Source organism: Cottoperca gobio, chromosome 9, assembly GCF_900634415.1.
Source record: "Cottoperca gobio chromosome 9, fCotGob3.1, whole genome shotgun sequence".
Taxonomy (NCBI): Eukaryota; Metazoa; Chordata; class Actinopteri; order Perciformes; family Bovichtidae; genus Cottoperca; species Cottoperca gobio.
In genome coordinates, this window is record NC_041363.1 from 6,090,049 (window position 1) to 6,108,444 (window position 18,396).

At 43.5% G+C, this 18,396-nt stretch overlaps 3 protein-coding genes across 3 annotated transcripts in view; 2 read left to right on the forward strand and 1 right to left on the reverse strand.

Annotated features, from left to right (window-relative positions):
* The first annotated feature begins 236 nt into the window (after positions 1-236).
* Positions 237-2,872, forward strand: tmem127 (transmembrane protein 127). Its single transcript, XM_029439150.1, has 4 exons — positions 237-678; positions 800-1,059; positions 1,154-1,318; positions 1,414-2,872. Exons 2-4 carry the CDS (start codon positions 822-824, stop codon positions 1,722-1,724), a joined length of 714 nt encoding a protein of 237 aa, XP_029295010.1. The 5' UTR covers positions 237-678; positions 800-821; the 3' UTR covers positions 1,725-2,872.
* Positions 2,873-3,557: 685 nt separating this feature from the next.
* Positions 3,558-6,815, forward strand: gatd3l (glutamine amidotransferase class 1 domain containing 3, like). The gene is made up of 7 exons (XM_029440103.1): positions 3,558-3,727; positions 3,816-3,868; positions 3,947-4,060; positions 4,204-4,335; positions 4,437-4,529; positions 6,144-6,309; positions 6,580-6,815. Exons 1-7 carry the CDS (start codon positions 3,611-3,613, stop codon positions 6,712-6,714), a joined length of 810 nt encoding a protein of 269 aa, XP_029295963.1. The 5' UTR covers positions 3,558-3,610; the 3' UTR covers positions 6,715-6,815.
* Positions 6,816-7,337: 522 nt separating this feature from the next.
* igsf9b (immunoglobulin superfamily, member 9b) overlaps positions 7,338-18,396 on the reverse strand; it is a 28,667-nt gene continuing 17,608 nt past the window's right edge. Inside the window, exons 7-22 of the mRNA XM_029440635.1 lie at positions 17,435-17,576; positions 16,879-17,024; positions 16,622-16,764; positions 16,367-16,507; positions 16,168-16,284; positions 15,920-16,070; positions 15,386-15,497; positions 15,097-15,272; positions 14,752-14,993; positions 14,449-14,533; positions 14,139-14,309; positions 13,924-13,960; positions 10,209-13,541; positions 9,471-9,640; positions 9,084-9,295; positions 7,338-8,880 (exon numbers count right to left, since the gene is read on the reverse strand). Coding sequence (XP_029296495.1) covers positions 9,096-9,295; positions 9,471-9,640; positions 10,209-13,541; positions 13,924-13,960; positions 14,139-14,309; positions 14,449-14,533; positions 14,752-14,993; positions 15,097-15,272; positions 15,386-15,497; positions 15,920-16,070; positions 16,168-16,284; positions 16,367-16,507; positions 16,622-16,764; positions 16,879-17,024; positions 17,435-17,576 — 5,366 coding nt within the window. The 3' untranslated portion in view covers positions 7,338-8,880; positions 9,084-9,095. The remainder of the gene's footprint in view (positions 8,881-9,083; positions 9,296-9,470; positions 9,641-10,208; positions 13,542-13,923; positions 13,961-14,138; positions 14,310-14,448; positions 14,534-14,751; positions 14,994-15,096; positions 15,273-15,385; positions 15,498-15,919; positions 16,071-16,167; positions 16,285-16,366; positions 16,508-16,621; positions 16,765-16,878; positions 17,025-17,434; positions 17,577-18,396) is intronic.

Sequence of the window (18,396 nt, forward strand, 5' to 3'; positions counted from 1 at the left end):
CTGGTGGTTGATAGTCAGTACAGTTCTCCAAACAGGAGCCTTAATTGTTAAATGGAAAGCGACGTTCCTTAATGACTGACACAATAGAAACAAAATAGATGTGGGCTTCAACTTTGAGTTCAATCATGGTCACATTATTAAAAACATTACTGCTGGGCCCAGTTAGATCCACCCCCACGTCCTGTCTCTGTGTTTGTTTATATATATATTTCTCTGTGTCACCTATAGGTGGAAGCACTGATCCACATTCGTGTTTAGACAGCCTCCTATTGAAGCCACGAAGAAGAATGTTGTGAACAAGGAAGTTAATATTTTACAGGAAGTCAGCGTAAGCTGCCTTTTGTTTTGTTTTGTCTTTGTTTTCTGTATCAAACTGAGGGCTCTTTTCTCCAGAGTAGTTTTCTAGATTCATTAATAGGTTATCGTTCATCTGATTTGTTTCTTTTAAGTTTCTTTTTGTTATGACAGTTGGCGACATTTGGCGTCAGCTGTGAGCGAGCTTCACAGGCTAACAACATAGCTAACAGGCCTGAAGGCCATCTGTCCATTGTCTTCCCGTCACTCAAATACTTATCCTGTTTACATCAAGCAGATAGGTTTGAGGTCAACCGTCGTTTGGAAACATTAGATACGGCTTGAACAAAGCGCCAGGACCGTTGTCATCCGTTCATCGTCCAGGTAACGTTAGCTGTACCGGCTAACAGTTTTTATTTTGACCAGTCAGTTGTCTGACTTTACTAACGGATCGTTTAGTGCTGCCACATATTCTGACGATAAAGGGAATCCAACACTACTATAGTCGATAAGGAGATCGGGTGACCATGTATGCCCCGCCGGGTTCTACTGTTCCTGGAGGCCGGAGGAGGAGAGGAGGCACCTCCCTGCCCAAGCAGCCGGAGCGGAGCCTGGTGTCGGCTCTGCCCGGAGCTCTGTCCATCACAGCGCTGTGCACGGCTCTGGCGGAACCGGCCTGGCTCCGGGTTCATGGAGGCACCTGTCAGAGACAAGAGCTGGGGGTGGCAGATGTCCTGGGGTACATTGACCCCAAGCTTCTGGACGGTGAGGACCAGCACAAGTGCATTCACACCTGCAGCAGAGATGAATCTGGTAGATCACGTCTTGTAATGCTATGTGATGGCTCTGTTTCCTCCAGATTACTGTGTGAACCCGCAGACCATCTTGCTGATGAGGGTGATCGCTGCCTTCTGTTTCCTGGGCATCTTGTGCAGCCTGACTGCGTTCCTCTTGGATGTGTTTGGACCCAAGCACCCCGCTCTGAAGATCACACGGAGATATGCATTTGCACATATTCTCACAGGTATTAATCTGTCACACTGGGGTTATTTCTATATTTTTTTTAGAAAAGGGAGTTTGTAATTTTTGATTACTTAACTGTTTCCTTTGTCTCATCAGTGTTGCAGTGTGCCACGGTCATTGGATTCTGCTACTGGGCCTCGGAGCTCATCTTATCACTACAGCAGCAACACAAAAAGTACCACGGCTCTCTCATATACGTCACTTTTGCCATCAGCTTCTACCTGGTGGCAGGGGCAGGCGGAGCCTCTATCCTCGCCACAGCAGCAAACCTCCTGCGCCACTACCCCACCGAGGAGGAGGAGCAGGCTTTAGAGCTGCTCTCTGAGATGGAGGATAGCAGTGAAACTTTTCCTGCTGATTATGACATTGCCAATCAGTTTCAGCCGCCGCCTGCCTATACGCCCTAATGCTGCCAGACTGGCCCTGTTAACACTCGCTTATCTCTCAGCACGGCTATTGGCTTGATGAGCAAACCCCACTCTTTATCAAATGGATATCTTTGCAAATACTCTCCATAATGAACACAGCGTGCACAGTTTGTGCACAAACTCCTTGACTGACAGCTTGGGTGCATGAAAGCTTTCTTTAGTGGTGGCAGACATGTCTCACCACTGAAGTTGTTAGTGATTTGCATGTAAATGGCTTTTAGGATTTGGTTCTTACATGTAAAGGAAACTTAAACTGCAAGGAGTGCTCAACATGGCTCATCATAAGTATTTGATGAAACAGCTTCAGCCTGATCAGTGGCAATTATTGAGGCTGGGCTGTCGGCAGATTGTCAGCGGTTGTGTTGCTCTTGGTTGGATCGTGAATGGAGCTTTGTTAAGCACCATTTTGATTTAATTTTTGATATGCTTGCCGTGTGTATGATTTTACTTTCCTTATTCATTAAAAATGCAGAAATACACTGAGAAGATTGATTTAGAAATTTCTTTCATATAAAGTATCAAATGGACCTTATTTATTTTTATTTAGTTGTCTGTGCTGTGTCTTATTTCCTTTCTTTTGCTTTGTAGGCGCCTGTCACTGGTTTAGTCTTATTTAATCACATCTTTACTTGAAATAACACAAGAAAATTGTCTAAAAATGTGAGACCTGTCTGTGTGGTGTTTTTAAAAAGGATCGTGTTGAGAGCTAGCAGCCACGGAAAAATTGAGAAACGTATGTTTCACAATACGAGACATTTAGTAACGGGAGCGTCACCGCATAAGTTGGTCGTGTCATGTTTCTTGTATTTGATTTTAAGAAGAAACCTTATTTGTACTTTGACTACCATACGTGAACGTTTCAGTATGTGTGTGATTTTATTTTTATGCATGAGCTCTCATGTGCAAACTTTTATTCTACAGGCAGAATCGTATGACATCTCACACAAGGTGCCAGCGGAGGCTTAACGTTGTGATGGTTGTGGTGACTAGTTGGCTGTATATTGTTCTGTTTACTCCATTTCTGCATTTTGTTCCTCAAATTGTCATCATATACTTTTCATCACTAGTATGTAAATATTGATTGTTTCTACATAAAAAGTGGTCATAATAAAAATGAATGCCATATTTTTCCTCATGCTTGTCATCTTTACACTGAATCTTAGGTTCTTTACTCGTTACGTCTCCACCAAATGCAGCCTATACTTTAGGTAAGAGCTGTAGTTTTAATTTAACAGCACATTGTCTTTGGCATTTCCGTCGGACTAGGGTGTTTGGGGTTTACTGTCTAGACTCATGGCATTAAAGCAGTAAGAGCCTTACATCCTAATGGACTTTAAAGGGCATACAGTATGTCTTGTACTGTATAAAGGCCTTGCATCCACGGCTGCCTGTATATAAAAAATACAGTAAGAAGCATTTTCAAGCACATGCATGCAGCGCGTTGTGTGAAAGTTATTACCAGTCAACTGCCCTCACATATTAAACTATATTCAAAATGTATGTTGCATTATTTCTGCAGGTTTCTCCATCTCCATGCTGTATGGGTCAAGATACTGTACTTCATGGGTTAAATCACTACATGTTTAAACTTACCGAAGGTTATATGTCACTCACTAGCCAAATGACTTAATGAAATGAGCTGAATAAACAAGGTATTAGTAGGGACGCGTGTTGAGAAGTGTTGGGAAGACATAGAAGCAAACGGCTCTTCTCAGAAAGTAGAGCTTACCTTGCAACGTCACTTGCTCACAGATACTGCTGGTATATATACAGGCGCAGCAAGATGCAATATCACTTCCATTCAAAGTCGTTACGGGCTCTGTGGTTAACTTTTACTCCTAAGACAGTGAGATTGAAGCTAAATCATGCAGGCATCCAGGACTTTGCTGTCAAAACAGACACTGACTGTTCTCGCTCGCCAGCCGGCCTGCTTTGTTCACCACGGTGACCATGGAAACTGGGGAAATACCAATATTGCAGTGGTAAGTAAAACATATCAATATGGAACAGTGGAAAAGAAAGAGACAAATTATTCATTTACTTTTATTTGTGTGTCACAATGTAATGCAGGTTTTCTCAGGATGTGGCTGGGGCGACGGGACTGACGTCCACGAGGGAGTGTAGTGAGTATCAGCAGTTCACATTCATTGCATGAGCGTATTTCTCCATGCAAAGATGGTCATTTACAACTCTGTCTTCAGCACCATGTACCACCTGAGCCGCAACGGGGCTCGCTTCCAGATGTTTGCTCCAAATCAGCAGCAGACGCACGTGATGGACCACATGAAGAAGCAGCCTGGCTCTGGCGAGAACCGGTAGGCTTGTTAGGGGACACTGATACACTTTCAGATGGATCAGGCTCATAGACGGGTCCCGTGGCTTGTTTAGCGTTGTTTATACACCTGACTTGATTAATTCCATAAGGTAGTATTTATGATTATTTCTGGCCGTCACATAGGAACATGATGATGGAGTCAGCTCGCTTCAGTCATGGTCAAGGAATGATGCAAATGCAAGACCTGTCCAAGCTGGACGCCAACAGCTTTGATGCGATCATCTTTCCTGGAGGTTACGGCATCACCAAGAATCTGTGAGGAATAATGAAATATAAAGTAATCAGGTTGACACTGTGTGGAGAGATACACCTGTTGTGACGAAGATGGAGCACTGATATAACTCTCAAATCCTTAGATCCTCTTTTGTGAAGGACGGCAAAGACTGCAAGCTGCAAAGTGATGTGGAAAGGGTGCTGAAAGACTTCCACCGCTTACGCAAGCCTATTGGGTATGTATCCTTTAGTCGCTGTTCAATCTCGCAGGAAGGAGCAAGACTGTAACTCCACAAGAAACAGGTGAAGTTTTAGGGCAGCAGTGTGTGACATTGTGGCTGATTTGTACCCGATTACATTAAAGATGCATTAAACTAGATAAGCACAAGATTTAAACGATCCCTGTAATGGAATTGGGACATTGGAGAAGCTTTAGTAAGAGTCAGACCTGAATACCTAGCTGTTTCTAGATAGAATAGTAATAAGGTACTTTTCTACTCTAAAATGTTGCACCTAGGAAGTCTGGATGAAATATATCCTATCACTGACAGGGTTATTATCATTACTAGGGCTGCTTGAATAATCTAAATTGTATTTGCTTTCACATTGTGTCAGTGTTTCCTGACAAATACATCTTAAATCTGAAAATGTAATAACAAATCTGAAGTAAAGCTAGGAAAGAAACAAAGAAAAGAAAAACACCACAATCTTTGTCAGAGAGGAAACAACTGCTTTATGAACTGTGTAAGTTGATGCACCACGCTGTCTCCCGCAGGTCACAGCAGATTTAGTAGGATGAGCAGCTGTGGAAAGCTTAAATTAGGCAACGTGAAGGAAGTCAGACCGGGCAAATCCTAAAGGTTACAGCCAAGTTAAAGCGAGCTAGACATAATAAGCACATTATTTTACCTGTGACTCGTCCTTTGGCTACTACGTGTTGCACGTGGAGTGTCAGGGTCATGAGCGGCTCATTAGGAATGCAGACAGGTGACAGGCTGAGGGGAGGGGACACCTGGTGGCCACGTGCAGGATGGCAGGTCTGAGGTGACAGGAAATGCAGGATTACACACAGGTTTAAAAGGTATGTTGAGTTTTGACCTCGACCCGACCATCATTTAAGTTATAGTACATGTGTAATCCGTTCCTATTGCCACAATGCATACAAAGGGTTTCAATCTTTAAAGAAAAAAGTATTGAGAATACAAATATTTGTTTAATTCAGGAGTCAGTATCACTATTACTGTGACTCACAGACAGATACACACGCCCTCCATTGTTCTGTTTTCTCAGAGCTGTAATTGTTGTTAACTGATCTGTCGACAAAACAAGCGATGTATAAATTTAGAATCAGAGCAATAATTTAGCCCCAGGTGGAAAACTCAAACACTTCTCTCCAGCTGCAGCTCCTTTACCTCATGTGTATATAAGACACAAATTAATTGCGTGTGTGACATCTTCATTAACTATAGTGTACCCATAAAACAGCACCTGTATTTCTTTAAAGGCACAGCACTCCAACTCAGGTGTTTTCACTTTGGCTGATAAGACCTCCGCTCAGGATCACGTTAAGAGGAGCGATGCAGGACATACTAAACTACACGTCTTTATAAGGAGGATGAACGTGCACGTTCTCCACGTCTCTGGTTCGATTTGGGACCTTTGTTGCATGTTAATATCCTCAATCTCTCCCCATGTTTCCTGTCTGTGTCTATCGACATCTGTCAAACAGAAGAATGAGAGACATCAGTCCATGCTGTAGATGTGTGGCGGCTTTAAATAACACATTGTTGCATCAATAACTCTCAATCTTCATTTAATAATAAGAATCTGTCTGTCTGCTCCTGTTTCAGACTGGCCAGCATGGCTCCTGTGCTGGCCTGCCGCGTGCTGCCCAGCATCGAGGTGACCATGGGCTACGAGCGGGACGAGAACACTCGCTGGGGGAACTGGCCTCACACAAACATGGTGCAGGCTGTGAAGAGCATGGGCGCTCGCCACAATGTCCGCGAGCCATACATATCCTTTCAGAGGTCTTTATGTGGCTGTCGATGTCAGGTAATGGAATACTTCACCCACACAATGACCATTTATATATATCAATTGAACTCTTGGAAGAAAACTTTGTTTTTCATGGCTCCACGGTGAACGAAGGTGAGCAATTAATAAACAAATGGTCATTTTGAGGGCGAAGTACTCCTTCAACTAAATCTACGCAGATTAACGTTCATTTTGTCTTTGCTTTTGTTCTGAAATGTCTCCTGCTTTGACCTTAACCCTTTCTTTCACGAAGCCTTTGTGGATGAGAAGAACAAAGTGGTCAGCACCCCGTCCTTCATGTGGGAAACGGAGTATCACTATCACTACATCTTTGATGGCATTGGAAACATGGTCAAACATGTCATGCGCATGTCAACCAAGTGATGTGACATTGTCAGGCTGGAAAAGAAATAGAGGAAGTAGGTGTTGACATGTGATGTACACCTCTGTATTGTAATGACTTCCTACTTGAAACATAATAAATGTTTTAGTTCCAGACCGAATGGCTTGTTGTGTGTTATTGATGGTATTAGTTAAGTATACATGTCCAGAGATCTACACATCGGAGGGCCTCATGGGTCTCTATCCATTTACCTTGATAGCTCACTTCTGCATTTGCTCAAAGCTAACACTGACCGTGTAAACTATAGGATCAGCAGGTACATTTAAATTGCTTCTGATCTTGTCTGCCGCGTCTACAACCATAGGATGTACAAAACAATAATCCCTGGTCTTATTCAGGGGGAATTAATGAGGATGCTCAAGTACAGCCTCACAGGCGCTGTGTCAGGTCCAGTTGGAACCTCGTAAGGGGTGGGGGGGGGGGGGGGGGGGGGTATGAGGCAGGAAGGTAAATGAATGGGAAAGGGTAAGTAGGTTGAGCAGATTTAAGTAGGCTCTACAGGCCCTGACTTCATAAGTTAGTTAAAGAGAAACTGCGTTCATTGTCATGTGTTTCTTTAAAACACTAAACAAGTCAACATATTCCCTCAGTCTGGTGCTTTCAGAATAAAACAATTTATTCATTACAAACATATAAAAATGACAAAAACAACCACGTGGCAAGATATAAAAATTTCCAGTTTGTACAAAACTTCCAAAACCATCATCAGAAATGCATACTCACTCCATATGAACACTTTCATCTGGGTTATCTAAGTAAATATGGTACAAATCTTGAGTCTTAGCTACAAAGATATTATTTAAATCTCTGTCTGTCAGGTGACGTAATAAAAACAGCTCTCATCATTTCTTCAGTAAAAAACAAAAAAAGTAGGCTAATGGGCACAAAATTCATTACAGACTTCACAGCAATTCAAATACAGAATCAGAAGTCGATGAAATATTCACAGTGTTGCTTCACATCCATGAAGTGAATTGTAAACATTGTTGCATATCATAACTCACCTGCATAAATATACAGAAATACTCAACATGTGAGCAAAACTTGTGTATAAAAAGTACAACTTTTCAAATCATGTTGAATCCTCTGATCAGTTTTGATTTTAGGTTGTCAGCTCAAACCTTTCGTGGTCAATCAACTAGTGCGTGCTTGTGACATTAACAAAAATAAGGCAAAAATAATTTCCCCCTGTGTTTCTTATCAAGTTTTACTGTATCTGTCATTTAATCACAGAGACGAGGTTTGACCCATTCGGGTGGAGTAAAGTAGCATCTTCTCATCTGATGAAATGAGGAAGTGGAATATACAAAACAGCAGGGTTCATTCCCATTAAGATATAAACATTTGTACATGTTGGACAGATACTGGGAGGCTATTCGAAGTGATTTGATTCATAAAGTCACAACAGGGAAACGTTATTGTGAAATATATTATGTATAAAACGGGAACCAACAGGAAAACCACAGTGGCAAATAACAAACAGCTTCTTCTTTATTTAAGAGTAAATTATTGTAAGGTATCATGAACTGATCTTTAAGTATTATTATTTAAGTACGCTTGTCATATTCAGAGGAGACGGTGGTGAAAATGCTTCGAGCACTGTTTGATTGGTAACATTAGATACGGACATTTCCACAAACTGATGTTATCTTAGACACAGACCTACATAATTGTCATTAGCAACCCTTTATTATTAAAGGGAAGTCTGCGACGCAATAGACATGAACTGCTGCTGCTTTATAAAGCAGGTCGTTCTCAACTGTAAACCTGCCTTAGTGAAGGATGTGCATTTAATCTTTTCAAAGGGGCCCCGTGTGCCTGATTGTCAAGGTTTGAAATAAGGAAACATCCCAAAATCCAGATGCACAAGCTTCTTAGGAAAATAAATAATCCCTTCATTATGCAAAGCACAATGGAACAAGTACAAGAAAAAGAATATGTCATCTGATAACAACTGAGGAGTTGCAGTCACATTTGATGGCATACAACATATGGTTGTCTCTTTAAATTGCTTTGCTTTAGTCTCCTGTAACACAGGACAGAAACTTAAAACACACGAGAGCTTCAGTGAGGTGTGGCAGTGTCCCGGACCAGAGTGCTGTCGTCTGTTCATTAAAACTGCTTTTTGGTGTCTGTCTTAAATACATCTGTGAAAGACAGAGAGCAGTACATCATTAGAAAACGGTCTTAAAAGGAAAAAGTTAAAACATTTGAACTATAAATTGAGCAGCATGCACACATCCACGGCACATGGATGATACAGTAGCAGGCAAGAAAAGGATGCAGGCAGGCGAGCAGTGAAAGGTGGGAAAAAAAGGGAAGAGATAAGAGGGTAGGAGGAATAACGGACCGAGTTAAGCTGCTAGAGCAGCGCTGAGCCGGAGTCAGAGTCTGAACCGTGGCCAGGGCGGAGGCAGGGCTCGCGGGAACAGGTGGATTCCTGAGCCTGCCTGTACTGCTGGTACTCCTGGCGGAGAGCGTTGAAGCGCGCCTCACTTAGGGAGTGGCTGTACTGGCAGCGAGGTAGGATGGAAACTGGCGGGCTGACTGAGGGACACGGGCCTGGGGTGGGAGGGGGCATCAGGGAGAGGAAATGCATGGATGAGCACAGGGTGAACACATGCAGCACCATCACATCAAGCATTACACAATGTGTAATGCTTGATGTGTCACAATGACACATGCAACATCAAAAACACACAGCACACACAATGAGAATGTGGAAAGAAATGATCACCTTTCTGTCGCTGGTCCTGGAGGCCAACAGCTTGATCATATCTGAGCTCCGACTTGCCTCTAAGAAAACCTGTTTGTGACGGATCAAAGCTCATGGCCTCCAGGACCTCTGAGTCCACACACGCATCAGCAGAGTCCCACTCATAACTCTCATCTACTGATGTGTTCCTTCTAATGAGATACACAAAACAAGTGGTCAGATAACAGTTATCACAAAAAAGAAACAAAAGGTAACATGCCGTCCATGTCTATAGTGCATTATGGACATACTAAAGACGCATTATAATCTGCTTATAGCACTGTATAATCGTAGTTATAAGCTCTTGTAAATATTCATAATGCTTGACATTTTAATACATTATAATGTGATTATTCAAAGTAATCATTGGGTGCTTTAAGTGAAGTAATGACAGTTATAACAAATTACAAGCTGTTTATAATTAAATATAATTTAATTATATTTAATTAATAATCTTTGCTTTAGGTAAAGTGAATAAAATATCATTAAATCTGTGCAAGAACAAGACACACAATAACTACACTTATAATGTGCTATAAGCATTTACAACGCATGTTTATCAAGTATGTTTATAATGCATTATGGACATGGGAGTCATAGGAAATAGTGCCGAAACAAAAACAAAATTAATGTGATTTTGGCAGCATAAATAAATCCCTCTGCTCAGAAGACACTCCAGTGAATTTGTTGTTATTTTCCATTTTTGTGGTGGCGTTTCACCTTTTCGCTCTCCTCTCAGGCAGCTCCTTCTCAGCTCTGTGCCGCTCGCTTTCCTCTGTGGTTTCGGGGGAGCTGAGCAGCGTGGGAGTGATTGACAGAGACTGTCGAAAGAGACCGGCGCTACCTCTCCCACTGCTCTGACTCGCATAACTGGTCCTCCCTCCCTCCCGGATCTCTGTCTCCCCTCCCCTCCTCATCATCCTGTCTGGCTGCCTGTAACTCTCTGCCTCTCTAGGTGGAAAGGGGGCGTAGTAAGGTGAGGGCCAGCTGACGCCCCTGGGCAGGTAGGACCTCGGAGGGCCCCTGCTGGGGTCCATGGGTCTCATGCTTTCCACTCTGGATCCTGGCCAGTATTGGTGCTGGGGGACAGGGATGGAAGAGGGCATGGGGACATATTTATGCGGGGCAGACCTCATTGCATCTTGATAAGAGGGAGACCACCTGGAGGACTCTGGGAAAACAGTGGCTTGCCGTCTTGGATCGATGGGTTCCAGCATTGGGGACATTGAGGTTTGTCTGGGTGGGTACATGGAAGGAGTGAGGTAGGAAGGACTAGCTAAAGATCTCTGTGCGTGGTGATGCCTCTCTAAGCTCCCCATGCTGGGCCGTCTGAATGGGACATACTCCCTCCAGGAGGGGCCTGGCCGGGGAAGGGAAGGCGGACTGCGACCTAAACTGTAGGACTTCACTCTGACATCTGGGTTTGGGAACTCGTCCCAGTAACATTTCTCAGAAACATATGTCCTCGGGCTCTCGAAGTGCTCCCACCTGTGTGAGCCTAAACTGATGGATTTCTTTAGGAAAGGACGAGGCTGTCCCATACCTGAGAGCGTCCTACAAGGCCCTATGCTTAAGGACTTCTTTAGAAATGGCACAGGGGCTTGACTTATTCGTGATGCAATGTTATTAGTCCTGCTGCCCTGAGAAGCATGTCTTTGGGGTTGCTCTAATAAAGACTCACTACTGCCTAAAAAACTCTGTGAGTGTTTTGACACTATATCTGCCATTCCTCTAGCTGCACTGAACAAGGTTTGAGCTGACATGGATCCAAGTCTGGATTCAGGTCTGTCTGTGCTTTTGTTCCCGACTCGAATTTGTGTTTTCTCACTATAGAGCTGCTTGCTAGTTTTTTCTGGACCAGGTGACGACGGTCTTATCTCATCTGGAAATCTTACTCTGTGTGAAGAATCTCTCGCTTCCACATGGGGGAGGGAGCGTTTATGTTTTTTACCATCATAACAGCTGGCCTCTGCAGCACCCGCAGAATGGTGGTTCGAGGGTGTTGCCTGGGTTTCCTGAACATGAACCTCCCAGTTTCTAGGAACTACATCAGGCTTACCTCCCGGGGATTTTTCTGTCTTTAGCTCTGAACTTTGTCCAGGGGTGTTTGTGACCGCAGCGTCTTCGACAGGTTCATCTACACTCATTTCAATAAAACCTGGAAGGCTCAGGTATTCAAGAATTGCACTTGTCTGCAGTGGGGACATTTGGGGAGATGGAGCTGCAGGCTTGGCCTTGAAGGACCCTGACATTCCAGGGACAGAGAATTGAGACTGGTCACTCTCGACCTCTTCTACAAGTGTCAATGTTGAAATAGGGCTTGGACTATCGGAGAAGAGACATTTGTCACTTCTCCTGGAGCGCGTTCGCACACCCTCTCTCTCTAACCCTGAACTGCGTCGGTCATCACAGGCTTTTTCTTTGACCTTTGTCCCTACTTCATGATGTTCATATGGTAATGTAGAATAACTTGATGGGCTGGGATCCCTTGTGGCTGTGTAGTCATTTTCAAGCTGATTATATGGTGCAGAGGTCGAACATTCAGGCCTCTCACCATCAACTGTAGGACCTCTGGCAGCTGACTCCCAGGGCTGAGTGCTGGCATAAGTATATGAATGTCTGGACCTTGAAGCAACACCTCCGTCCTGTGTCTTTTCCTTAAAGCCCTGCTCAGTCATGGACTTCCTGCATCTATCTGGCTGTCTCAGAGGACTCAATGACTTCGCTCTGTCTGGTGTTTCTAGACATAAGATAGGGGGACTTTCTGAGGTGACGTTAGGGGAGAGCATAGGGAGGGAGGTGTTCTGGGTGACCGGAGAGCGTGAGGAATCAACAGCAAGAGAGTCCTCTGTGGTTTCCCTGCGTGCATGCTGTGATCTTGGCGATGTGGTCTCCCGGGGCCTCTGTACAGGAATGTGGCTGGTGACTGATGTAACAGGGCTAATGTCCCACTGTATGTGAGACGTAGGGAGCCGGTCCATGGGACTGCTAGTGTTCCCAAAGTAGCACGCCCTCCGATAGTCAGATACCCGACTGGTCTGATCCGAGGGTCTGTGTTTCGGTCTGATGGTAACATCTTGTGGCTTCCATACAGGCTCTTCTTTTGACTTGGGTGAGTCGCTTTGAGGCCTTTTTGTCCTATTAGACTGTCGCTCGTCTCTCCCACGACCTCTTTGGTCGGCTGTATAGCTCTGCAGCTCCCTCTCCATTTCTTCTCTCTCCTTTGCCAGTTGGACACACTTGTTAATACTATTGCTCTCCAGCTGACTGTCAAGTTGTGAGACCATGGTGCTGTTATTTGTCAGCTGACTCTCCATAGGCTGGTAGCCTGAATGGTGTGGTCTGTCTCCGTCTCTATCCAGCAGCTTTGTTCTCCTTCCCAAACTTGGGAACATATCTTCAGTGTGGCCCGACGGCATGCGATACCTCCTGAGAGAATCACTGGGTTTTTTCTCACTGTTGTCTGAATAGAAGCTGGCTCTTTCCAATAGAGCCTCGGAGCCATATTCCTCGTCAGAATAAAAGCAGCCGTGACGGGAGAAGTTTCTGGCCATGGCCCGTACTCTTCCAGGAGAGGAAGGAGGTCTGCTCAGCTCTGGGACGTCCACAGTGAGAGGAGAATCCTTCCTCTCGTCCTTCTCTGAGCTCAAGATACTTGACTTTGGAGAGTCCCTAAATGATGTCCTGTTGCTCCCTAAGCCACTTGGCCCACCATTCATTTGCAGGACCTCCTTCTTCAAGTTTCTCTTATTCGAGGGACTACAACCCTCTTGTAGTGGTTGGACAATGAATCGTCCATCTGGGCCTCTGGAGATGGACTCCAGAGCAGTTGATGAAAGAGCCTGGGAGCCCAGGTGACTCTCAAAGAGTGTGTAATGTGGCGGCGGAGAAGAGTTGGACAGGAGTTGTTTCCGCTGGTCGTGGTATTCCCCACGGCTGCCTTTATCAAAGGACGACCGATCGGACTGTGAGGAGGAGTTGGGGAAGAAGGGAAGCTGCGGACACAGCTTCAGCTTTAGGACACTGTCTGGGCTACGAGGAGGTGAGCGAGCTCTGAAAAAGACATAGAAAAGAAACATTTAACATTTTTAAAAGGTGCAATTTGTAACTTTCTGCACATGCATACTACATCAAAGATGTGATTGCAATGGTGTGTTTGTAAAGTAGCTTCATGCCATTCTTGGTTTCTAGTCAAAATGTCATCAGGATGTGTAAATATATCCGTTCTAATTTAGACGGCTGGTTGCAGAGTATGAATACTTTCAATGTTTCACCACAGTCACAGTATTAATTAGAAAACATTCAAGCTTTACCAAAATAGAGCCAGAAATAAGCAATAGATACATTAAAGGTTACATACGTCAAAGTCAAAATGCAAATGAAAGAACAGAAATGTTTAATGAAAATATACAGCTGTCCTGGTAAGAAAACTTACGCTGGAGATGAGCTCTTCTGGAGGGCAGATGGGAGATCTAAGAAAAGGTGAAAGAAGGATTAAAATGTCAAACAACAGCACAGTTGAAATGGTCCAATCATGACAAAGAGTATTTAACATAAACTTGGAAATCAACAATTGCGCTTTTTCCGCACACTAACAGAGTTGACAACATTTGTTGGGAGAAAATGAAATCTTTAAATCAGATGTTTTACCTTGTCTTCTCTTTCTGCGCCGACGCTGTCTCCTTTGACTCATGTAGCATGCGGTCACCAACGATAGGATGATGGCCACAAACAGAAAGCACACTCCTCCTAACACACCAGCCAACAGGGGCTCAGGGATGAACTCCAAGAAACTTGGGCGCAGCGGGTAAATCTCCATCCCTGTAATCAGACTAAAGTCAATAAAGCTGGTCGCAAATTCTATTGCTAAACACCAATGCTAACTGTCCGTAATACACATATGCCAGAACCGTGACTCAATATGCACGTATGCTCATGGTAATCTAAAAAAGCCACTTACCTGTGGTGGATACATTGACGGAGTCACTTGGTTCACTGAGAACTTTGTTGCTGCAAGACATCAGTCTCAGATCATAACTGGAGTCCTGAGAGAAAGAAAAATCAGGCGCTTGATTGAATATAAACTAAATGCTTATGACATTTTCATTATTAATCAAAACATCAGTTTGATATAACACAATTTTACACAATAGCTATTTGATCTCTATGCAACCAGGTTGTGAAAGCAAGTAACCCAGAGGCCATACTGATTGATCTTTGGAAAATAAAGATGCTAAGAGAGACCAAATTAACTGATTATTACCCTTAGCAGTCCTTGTAAAAGTAGTTCACTCTGATTGGCACCGATGATGCTGCTGAGGATGACCCACTGGCCCTGATCCCTGCGGGCCTGCAGCACGTAGCCCGTCAGCGGAGAAGATGGAGCATCAGGAGGCGACCACTGGAGGAGAACACCTTGGTCTGTGCGGTTGGCTGACAGGAATATTGGAGGATCCAGGATTGGGAGAGTGGTGGTGAAGGCTGTAGGTGCTTCTGTAGGCACAGCTGATAAGAAGCTCCAATATAAATTCACACTGATACGTACTTACAGAAAAACAGCATTAAAGACAGTGACGGTGATTCCAAAGAGAACATAAGTTGCACAAACCTTCTGTTCGTACAGAAACAATTTCACTGAAAGGTCCAGAGCCGAGTTTATTCTGAGGTAGGATGCTGAACTGATAGCCAGTGCCAGCAAGAAGTCCAGTCACCAGCAGGTAGTTTTTGGATGTCGGCACAGGCAAAGACGCCCATTCATGTTTCCCTCTGGATGCCTGTTTGAACCTGGAAAAAAAGAAGGAAAACAGCTAAAATAAAGACAGAGCATAAAACAGTCAGGATTGTTGTTGACAGCTGAGAACTGCGTCGTCATACAGAATGTATTGTATGTTACTGACCATACAGTGTACTTCTGGGTGTATCCACCATCAAAGCCAGGCACCCAGGACACGTTGGCCTGATTCATCTCCGTGATGACAAATACTGATAACACAACATGAGGACTGGTGCCTGAGGAACAGAAAAACACTTGCGTAAGTTTCAGCTGTTGACAGCACACATGAATACGCCAGAGCTGCAACGATTAGTCAATCAACAGAAAAATAACCGGCAATTATTTTGATGAAATTGCAGAAAATGCTGTTATCAGCACTTTTGAAATATGTAGATTTCCTGCTTTCTCTGTTTTATATCATATTAAAGTGAAAATCATTGTGTTTTGGACAAAACAAGACGTATTAAGAAATCACCTTGAACTGAAACTTTAATGGACATTTTTCACTATATTTTATAGACCAAACGAGTTTCGATTAATTAATCATGAAAATCATCCTCAGATTGGAAAATAGTTGTTGGTTGAAGCTCAAGAATGCACCTAAGTTTAGTGTCACAATTAAACATATTAGTTTGCAGAAGTAACTTCGCCTACTCACCAAGCACCATGATCACAGTGCCTGCACTGACGGTCGCTACACGATTAGTGGCCAAACACTCCCAGCCACCATGGTGATCTTTACTGAGCGGCTGCAGCAGGAGGGAGCCGTTAGCCAACACAGTGTACATGGAGCGAGGAGTAGGGCCAATCTGTGAGGAAGGATAGTCAGCAACAGGTTAAAATAATACATGAATAAGACATGTTTGTGCAGCGCCCCTTTCTATCAGAGTGAAAAACCTCCCGTACCTTACTCCACGTTATGTTTGGAGTGGGGTCTCCACTGGCTTTACAGGGGATGATCAAGTCTCTGCCCACCTCCTGGAGATACTCAGACCGAGGAGACACTTGGAACGATGGCGGGTCCTGAAGGAGGGAGAAATACTTTTTACTTCTGCCCATGTTTAACTGTGTACGTTCATCTGTAAGTCAAAAACACCAGCCTCACCTGCAAAATGACCTTGGTGGGTTCAGACTTTCCCATGGTGCCATAACTGTTATAGGGTGTACATGTGTACATGCCTACAGCGTTGTCATTGGCTGTTGCTATAAAAACAGAGCCCTCGGAGTTCACTATCCAACCTGGAAACTGGACAGGTGAAAGGAGGACAAAATGATCCACAGGGATTTACGAGGCATGTGTGCAGTGTGTGACTATCTGTCCTCTGCGGGACACATTGTATTTCTATGCTGTGTAGCTTACGTTGTCAAGATTCAGATAGTTCCCATCTTTGGTCCAGTTGACATACAGCACAGGGGGATCAGCCTGGACCGGGCAGATGATGACCCCCTCCATGCCCGAAGGCAAGTACGTTTCCCGGGACATTCGAACCACACGTGCAGGATCTGAGATGGAGGAAGAGGAAGATGTGTGCAAGCAGATAAAGGCTAAAGGCCCCTAAAACCCTGAGCACGGATAGGGTTATAAAAATGAATGGGTGTAGGAAATCGCCGACTTACGTTTCACTTTCAGACGTGCAGAGGCTGAGGGTGGGGTCAGTAACCCATTAGTTGGGATACAGGTGTAGTTGCCAGTATCCTCTGGGATGAGATTAGGGATAAGAAGTGTTCCATCCACCAAAACCTTCACTCTGGACTTTAGGGACCTAAAGCCAAAAGAAACAAAACATGGTACAATTTAAGAAGTGATCAAAATTGACATTTTACTAACTAACTGACTAATTTTACTTTTAATAAAGAATAAACATTTAATAATCTTTTTTATCAGAGCATGGAAAACATTACAGTAATCTCATTTGTTTTAAATTTATAGCGTGCTCATGATCACAGGACACAACAGCTTCTTATAAATAATCTAATTATAACTGATTGTATTAGCAGCATGCGTTGGAAAAATGCCCAAATGATCCATTGTGTATATTTAAAGGCTTCCTTTAAATAGTGTTCCCAGTATTCCAGTTAAATTAGGATACTGTGATTGATTATGTCATATTAACTTCTTTTTTTTACATTAGATGTAAGAAAGTATCTTGGGTGAATGAAGATGTGTACTCACTCTATATGGTAAACATTCTGTCCTTGTTTCAACCACTCATAGCTGAGGTTAGAAGGGTAGGCGTCAGCCTGACACTGCAGAACTGCATCCTGGGACATGTTGAGAGTGGTGTCCTCTGGGGAGATGATGATGATTGGAGGTCCTTTAGAAAAAACACAACACACCCTAATGTTAGTATTGTGTTTATATAGTGATGCTGCCAGTCATGGCCTGAATTTAAGAAATCAGTGTTGAGTGATGGTTGGCCTTAAATCAATGCTACAGCAGGGGATGGACTCTAGGAGGCAGTATAGACATGAGTCTGCCTGTTCCCTGGGTTTGTGGCAGCAATCTTAAAGCTTTTGGGTATAACAGAGATCTGAAGATATATCTGTTGTCCCAGAAAAACATATTTGGTAGATTTTATTTTCTAGGGCTGTACCAAATAGTTTGAAGCTTCATTCATAACGTCGACATTCGAATGCTGCGCAGCTTCTGTTTGCATGTGTATTTATTCTGTTTAGACCCCCGTATTTCTAGACTAATATTAGTAGTATTATACTATTTGTAAAATTAGATTCCAGTGGTGGCTGAGTAGTTGTGATGTTGATTGAGGTAAACTTATCCACAAAATATCACAGGTTCAGGCAGAAGGTGACAAAGCAACTTCCAGAGTAAATTATTAATAACTTACAGAAACACTGCGTGCAATAGCCCACCTTCTCTCCCCCTCTCTGTGTCACTCTCTCTCTCAAACACACAGCATGTATTTATGTTAATAAAACTTTTAGGGTGATGACATCATATAATATGACAACAGACATTCGAAGCTTCACTTGAAAACCTCAATGACATTTTCTGTACAGCCCTATCATTTTCAAAAACACTAATTCTGTGTTTTGTTCACCTGCACATCACAGCCTATGATAAACATGAGATAAGCAGGAATTCAGCCTTTCCCTGATGATTGACAGTTCAACACT